The sequence below is a fragment of the Protomyctophum parallelum genome (assembly GCF_964188405.1).
Source record: "Protomyctophum parallelum genome assembly, chromosome: 13".
Classification (NCBI taxonomy): domain Eukaryota; kingdom Metazoa; phylum Chordata; class Actinopteri; order Myctophiformes; family Myctophidae; genus Protomyctophum; species Protomyctophum parallelum.
Genome location: NC_139708.1, coordinates 9933689 through 9941531, shown reverse-complemented (window position 1 = coordinate 9941531; position 7843 = coordinate 9933689). Strand labels below are relative to the sequence as shown.

Sequence of the window (7843 nt, the reverse complement as noted above, 5' to 3'; positions counted from 1 at the left end):
GTCACTCCAGCAAGGTGGTGTTATGGTGGAATTGGTGACCTGCTGAAATATGTGACAACCGTGTAGACAATCACATAATGTAAATGTGTCAATTGTTGCAGTTTGTTCATTAGCAGAGTTCAACCTAACTATATTTAGGCCATGTATTTAAAGACTTCCATGTAATAGTTGTGTGAACAAGATGGTCACATATTTGGCAGGTCACCAATTTCACCGTCATTTGCCATGCTGGAGTGAGCGAGTGTGAGTGAGCGAGTGGCCGAGATATTGGGTATTGGAATTTGGCTATAGGGCGCGTTCGGAAATGCGCCCTGAACGCAATCTGTGACGTCACCGCCCACCACACTCAACAAACTGACCACATTCCCGGTGCGCATTTCCGAACGCGCCCTTAAAGTCACAGAACACTGGATCACAATACAATATAATGCCTGGGCAAGTGGAAGCACTATTAACCACGTTACATATGCAACACCCACAAGATAAATGTCTGCAGCAACAATTCACCCTTCATTCAGACAGGCGTAACCCAATTTATATTTTGCAAAAGTCAATAAATTAAACAAAAACTCAGCTGTGCATGCGTGCGTGTGAAAAAAGAGAGCACTCACATAGTTTAAAAATAAATAAATTTTTTAAATCATTTTAAAACACAGTACAAAAAAACTTAAAACAATGAAACCTTCTGTTAATGGAAAAAATAATAGTGTTCCACAAGGATGAAGGATTGACAGAGTTTATTAAAGGACCACTTCACCACTTTTCAGCCTATCTTCATATAATAGGTCCTCACTAATAATCATGAAAAAATTGCAAGATTTTTTTCTACTCAGTCTGTCTCATAGGAGGGCTGTGGGCAGTTTAGAAACCGTCTTCCAGTGACATCATCATTAGGCAGATTCTTTTTTAAACAATATTTTTTTACAAAAATATTTAGATTTTCATTATCGTGAGAACGATGGCTTCCATTTTCGCATTGCAACTTTTCAGGACTAGAAAGCCTGCAGTTTCTATTAGCTTGTATTCCCCATCGATGATGTCACTGGAAGACCGTTTCTGAACTGCCCACAGCCCTCCTATGAGACACAGACAGAGTAGAAAACAATTCACCATTTTACCATGATTATTAGTGAGGACCTATTATATGAAGATAGGTTGAAAAGTGGTGAAGTGGTCCTTTAAGAAAAGATGATCATCAGAGTTTTGAGAGCTAGCTAGACTGACTGGCCCCTCCTCCAGGGTAACAGGTACGGTCGCCCCTTTTCCAACTCGTCCCCGCGAAAAGTGAAGACGGTCGGTTTTCACCAACAATAACGATATGCCCAAATGAAGGACACCAGGAGTAGTTACAAAAAACAGGGCAAATTTACATGGCAAACTATGGCTGCTATAAGTCAGCCAAACCGACTGGTCTATAGAGTGGATATTATGACTTGCATTTGTTGTTGTTTTTAATAGCTTTTCCCTCGTTGGCACAATAAAGGCACTGAACTGAGTTGGACTTATATCTGATATGATATTTTGAAACAATAATGCACTTTGTTTTATGAACCACCCAGACTTCTCAGATCATTTGGGATAGGTATGCTTTCTGCCAGATTCAGAGTTTAGTTTTTATGAACTGGAACACTCTTAGGTCTGCTAGAACTCTCTGTTTTTTTTAATCTTGTATATTGTTTGTTTGTTTTTTTGCACAGTGGCCCTTTAATGTTTTGTGTAAATAAGCACAAGCAGATATGCCAGCTCAAAACATATTTTTTCACGCCACGTTCCAAGCTTGTGGATCTACTAAAAACCTAAAAGTTGGAGATATATGGGCGCGTTCGGAAATGCGCCCTGAACGCACTGGTGTGCTCTCTTGTCGTTCATTTATTCAGTGCACTCTAAAATCCAGTGCGCTGCGCACCGGGTGTGCCGAGTGCACGCACTGAGCAACCCTACCCTCAGGGTAGGGTTGCTCAGTGTGAATGGTGTGTTGTAACTGGTCGTTCGTAAATAAGGCACACTGAACGCACTCTGTGACGTCACCACCCACCACACTCAACAAACTGACCACATTCCCGGTGCGCATAGCCGAACGCGCCCCATGTGCAGATCTCAGAAACTTCCGTGCAGTGTCTCCCATTGGCTTAGGCGGCTTTTCAGAGTATGGGGTCAGACTCGGGCAGCCAATCAGAATCATGACTAGGTTGCGCAAAGGTCGCTCTACCCAACAGCAGTGATCATTTTTGCTTTTGTGCGACCCTGTAGTTAGTATGATCAAGTAGGGCATTATGAAAAAACGTTGTAATATAAGTTAGAGAGATCAGAGTGATGACATCTTTAGGATGGAAAATATGTACCATAGCCTACATATTCCCCAAAATAGGGACATAAGGGTTAATGTGGTTAATTGGCAGCCTTATATCTTCATATAATTAAATTGGTCCTCTCTAATTCTTATTATAAGATTTGACCACTTTTCGGTCTGTAGATCTGCTATTGTCTGTTAAGTGTCTCAGATGTAGGCTACCAACAATGACATCATCGGTGGGGATTCCAAGGATAAATGATCTTCCTGGAAAGTTTTGTTGAAACATAATCTGTTGCAGAATCAATAAAAAAAGTCATACAAATTAGTTTTACCACTGATGAGGTCATCAGTATAGGCAGGTGTCACTCACTATACTGTCCTCTATAGAGCGTCGCAGTCCCGCCCCCTTTCAGAACGACAAGTGGCCCAGGAAATGATTCTCTTTTCAAAAAGTATTTATTTAAAGACGGTTACGCCGCGGACAAAGCCAACTTGGATCGTGACAAATGATGACAATAATTACAATGTTTTGGGCCGATCAAATAATTAGTAAGAAGAAAAACAAAACAAATAGTGTTGTATCCTGCCTTTATTTTCTTCTTTCAAATTATTTGATCGGCACAAAATATTGTGTTTGTTGTCATGATTTGTCACGATCCGAGTTGGCTTTGTCCGCGGCGTAACCGTCTTTATATAAATACTTTTTGAAAAGCCTATGGAGAAAATGAATGGTCGTTCTGAACGCTCTATAGTGTTACAAATATGCTGTGTCTGTTTTGAATTATGCTACTTGTCTATAGAAACAGTCCACACTCACAATTTGAAATTTCTTAAAATGTTGTTATCTATACCGCAGCAGCAACAGTCTCTGACAAACTGATGAGTAGCGTTTCGGCTACTCATCCGTAGGCCTGAATAGTCGAAATGTGTGACCGCAGAGCACACTCAGCTCGCGGGACTTCTGTATGAATTATGCAACATGTTCATTATCGACCACCTCCACCCGCCCAGGCTGTCCTTTAATTATGAGCTCTGCTGTGTCCCAGTCAAATATGTTGCCTCTTGCCACCCGCTGGCCAGCATACAAAGCCTTGATAGTGTTAGGACAAAGGACATAGTCCCACATATTGATGTCACTGATCTCTCCCACAAAGCTCTGCTTGGCATCGAATAAATCAACATAGTTGTCAGGATCTTGGCCGATGATAACTCTTCCCCCAGGTTGCACGCTGTGGCCCTTCTTGTAGATCTTACTGAGGCTTTTCTTGCCATCCATGTAGAATGCAGTCAGACCTGAACTGGAGTTCCAGGTGACACACACATGGGTTTCAAGGGGCCCAAGTTGAGGGAGACGGAAGAAGATACCACCTCTACTATTAGAAGATAGGAAGAGGCCCAATCTAATTCACACACAAGGGCACACACACGCGTGCGCGTGCGCGTGCACACACACACACACACACACACACACACACACACACACACACACACACACACACACACACACTCCGAGAGAGAGAGAGAGAGAGAGACACAGAGAGAGAGAGAGAATATTATATAATTTGTTTGTCACTTCGCTACTCAGTCTGGCTAGCCTCCTGTTTGACTCGAATTCCATAACGTCACCTGTTACTTAGCCACGTTGCTGATACGTCATCATTTCTCACTGTTGAAAAGATTAGCGCCAGTGCGAGACTTGAGGGTAAAACCTTCAGATTCACTAGTCCACTATGTCAGATTCACTAGTCCACTATGTCAGATTCACTAGTCCACTATGTCAGATTCACTAGTCCACTATGTCAGATTCACTAGTCCACTATGTCAGATTCACTAGTCCACTATGTCAGATTCACTAGTCCACTATGTCAGATTCACTAGTCCACTATGTCAGATTCACTAGTCCACTATGTCAGATTCACTAGTCCACCATGTCAGATTCACTAGTCCACCATGTCAGATTCACTAGTCCACTATGTCAGATTCACTAGTCCACTATGTCAGATTCGGTAGTACAAAGATCTGCCGGCTGATGTGGAGTGATGATAAGTAGCTGTTGCCTACCTTGGAGATAATAATAATGCCCACATTTTTCAAAATATCCCCCCCATGATAGTGCCCCCATGATATCTATTTTTTAATCTATTTTTGTGAAATTTCCTGTTGAAATATTAAAGAAGAGTACCTCAAATTGCCATGAATTGATGAGAAATATTTTGTTATGGAATGTTACATGGGGTAAAAAATATACCCGGGGTTTAGTGATGGTTTGACAAAATGTGGGTTTAGTGTTCTATAGGATTAATGAATAGGCTGCCCACAGAAATAGCCCGGGGCTGATGTGAATGGGCCCACAGACACATGCACGAGGGAGTTTCATGGGCATTCACGCACATCTGAAGGGGACATCAATACATCAAAAGAAAGAAAGAAAGAAAGCTACCTGTCATCCGTTTCACGCCACACATTGAGTTCATCCCAGAATTGTGTTCGGTATGCAAACAGAATGATGGTTCTCTCTCTGCTCAGTTCCGTGGCCATACGTAGGCACAGAGTGAAGGCTGTCAGGTTCATTGGCTTCTTAGGGGTCATCTCCACGAAGCTGTCAGATGACGGTTCACTGAATATCAGTGACCTGCCTGGACGCCCACAGAACCCTGAAAAGAGGTTTTAAATAATGTTTTTATGTATTGATGTATTTATTTGACTGCAACAGGTCTCAAAGTGTGTTCCGGGGACCCCCAAGGCTACCGTCTAGATAGAAGTCAGCCCAACGAGACAATGTATACCCCTCTCAACTATATTATAGTTGGCATTAGCTTGATATCTTGCTAAACAGGTATATGTACTGCATAGGAATGATTATTCAGATCACTCTCTTTCCTGTAATCCCTCCCCACCTAGTAAAAAGGGGAGGGATTGTTTTAGAACCGGTTTTGAACATACTGTGTGATCAAGGTAGATTATCGTCATATAATATGTAATTTTAGCCACACACACTAAATTAAATTAGAAGGCTCAATCTAGAAAAATTGCGGTAAAATTGCGTACATAGGCCCCTCCCTAATTTGAAAATGTCTATAACGCTTGAATAGTTTAGTCTTCTGCCCCTGCAAGGGAATTCATGTCTTTATAAACGATTGTAAAACATAGATTGGTTACGTAACCAACAACAGCCAATTAGCTACTAAACGTTATGCAAAGCTTACTCCGGAAAAAGGTAAATAATAAAGTGTGACAATAACTATAGTCTGTTTGCCCTTTGGGCAACCACACTAATTAGGTACAGTAGGTATGAGTATAAAAATCACTCCCGTGTGAAGTGAGGGGCGCTCTTATCATGTAACATCAATTATTTACAACATAATGTTTGTTTAAGAAACGGGTGCTAATGTTTGTTTTAGTCCTCAACACAAACATTACATTTATCTTTATTGTGTTTTCTTAAATAAGCATCTATATATATTAATTTCTTTTGCACACAAATATAAAATCCTGTTCCCTCAAACGACATTATTTGAACACATGCATAAGTGAGAATGTACCTGATGCTTGCAGAGGGTATGCAATGAGGAAAAGAGCTGCCAAAAGCCTGATGTTGTCCACAACCGCCTAGAAAAAAAAAGGACAAATAAAACCACTCAAGTCCCATTTTAAATATTTCGTCATACAGTGCTGTCAGTTGTCACACAGCAAACATAGTAGATGGCTAAAGCTTGCAATGTTAACAATGAGCTTGTGAAAATGTATGATGGAGCCATAAGCCATATCTTTCTGCAACGACAAAAAAAAGGAAAGGAGAAAGTGCTGGTTAGATCAGTTCTTTTTGCTATTTTTGAGTACCCTGGTAAACCATCCCGTTCTCGTGAATTGCAGAATTTCTACTGGGAGCTTCAGACAATGTTTTTTTTTTTTTTATCATATCCTTCTATAGCGAGTCTTATAATGACATGCCCAAATTCCAAAATAGTGACGCCATCCCACAATGTATGATCCTGGACAATGCTCCACACATTCTACATTCTACAATGATGTCATACATACCATCGTGTTCCTTCTGTTGATTCTGTTTCATGCTGGGTTTTTATAAGTCGTTTTCAAACTCCTCCCATTTCATAACCAGCTCAGTGGCCGCCTTGTTGGTGTACTGTAGAGAAATAATGATTACAGGGACAATTCTTTTTTTTTAATTAAGTAAGATGTAATGGTGAAAGATGGTTTTCACGAGGTTTGTGCATATTTCCCATCGTATCGTTATTCCAAGAAAAAGAAAGGGAACGGGGGTGGGGGGGGGGGGGGCGAGATCAATAGGCCAGTGGTTCCCAAACTTTTTCATGCCAAGGACCCTAATTATCCTGCGGACCCCCATTTGAAAAGATATGCCAAGGTCCCCCATAAGAGAAGATTTGTATGGCTCTAGCAGTGATTTTCAACCCGTTTAATTTCAAGGACCCCCAGTTTGACATGTATTAGTATACGGACCCCCATTTAATGGCATGTCTATCTCTGGGACCCTAGGAAAAAAAAGTCCTTATGCAAACCTACAGTGGACAGGTGCATCGGATAACTGGAACTGGAGAAGTAGAGAAAAGAGGGATCCCGCACACTGTCTTCACTTGCAGAATTAGATTTAAATATAATTAGATTTAAATTCTGCAAGTGTAAGTGTGTTTTTTCCAATTTATATTGTAAAATCAATTTAACTCTTAGAGTTACAGACCCAGGTCCATTTGGTTCCAAACTATCATTTAGCTGGGGAACCCCTAGAATTCCCTCAAGGACCCCTGGGGGTCCTCAAACCCCACTTTGGGAACCACTGGTATAGGCAATATAGGGTTTAACCTCAAACAAATTGCAACACAAACTCTTTCAACTTTTTTTGTTTCATAAATATGTCACCAATAACATATCAAAAGTCCTAAGAAATCCAAGTATAGTAGGGGAACATATTGAAAAATGACGAAATAGGTTTTCTCTAGCTCTGGTCCATAGCTCTAATGCCATTGCATTTAGTTACTCACCAATACAAAGGCGGGTTGTGTCATTAGAAAGTTTCCTTAGTGGAAGCACTCTGAGCCCCCCAGCACACGTATAAAAAGGTACTTTTTGGCCAGAAAGGTTTTTTTTTTTCACTGGAGGAAAAATATTGTCTATGAGGGTTTTCTCTTGGCAATATCGGTAGAGGGCGGAGTGGAGTAACTAAAAGTTAGTTGTGGACCAATGTGGACCATTTCACCTCCCAGAAATGTGGGTTATACGTACCCCCCCCCCCCCCCCCCGATAGATAGATAGCACACCAGACTAGTCCATATACAGTAGTCATTAACCATAGTCATTACAATTAACCATACTGTAGTCAGCACCATTGCAAAGAGCACATGATCTTGATGACCGCTGTCGTCAATAAATTCCTATAAATCCCATGTCTCACTGCCTGCCCTGGAACCATCTCCCCCTTCCAGGTGAGAAGCCCCATGTGTGCCAGGTGTGTGGCAAGGCCTTCAGCCAGAGCTCCAACCTCATCACCCACAGCTGCAAGTACAGCGTCTACTG

At 41.4% G+C, this 7843-nt stretch overlaps 1 protein-coding gene across 1 annotated transcript; it reads right to left on the bottom strand.

Annotated features, from left to right (window-relative positions):
- Positions 1 to 580: 580 nt before the first annotated feature.
- Positions 581 to 6175, bottom strand: LOC310869740 (C-reactive protein-like). Its single transcript, XM_083780621.1, has 4 exons — positions 6134 to 6175; positions 5836 to 5902; positions 4734 to 4947; positions 581 to 3693 (listed from the first exon to the last, which is right to left on the bottom strand). Exons 3-4 carry the CDS (start codon positions 4880 to 4882, stop codon positions 3264 to 3266), a joined length of 579 nt encoding a protein of 192 aa, XP_083636747.1. The 5' UTR covers positions 4883 to 4947; positions 5836 to 5902; positions 6134 to 6175; the 3' UTR covers positions 581 to 3263.
- Positions 6176 to 7843: the final 1668 nt, after the last annotated feature.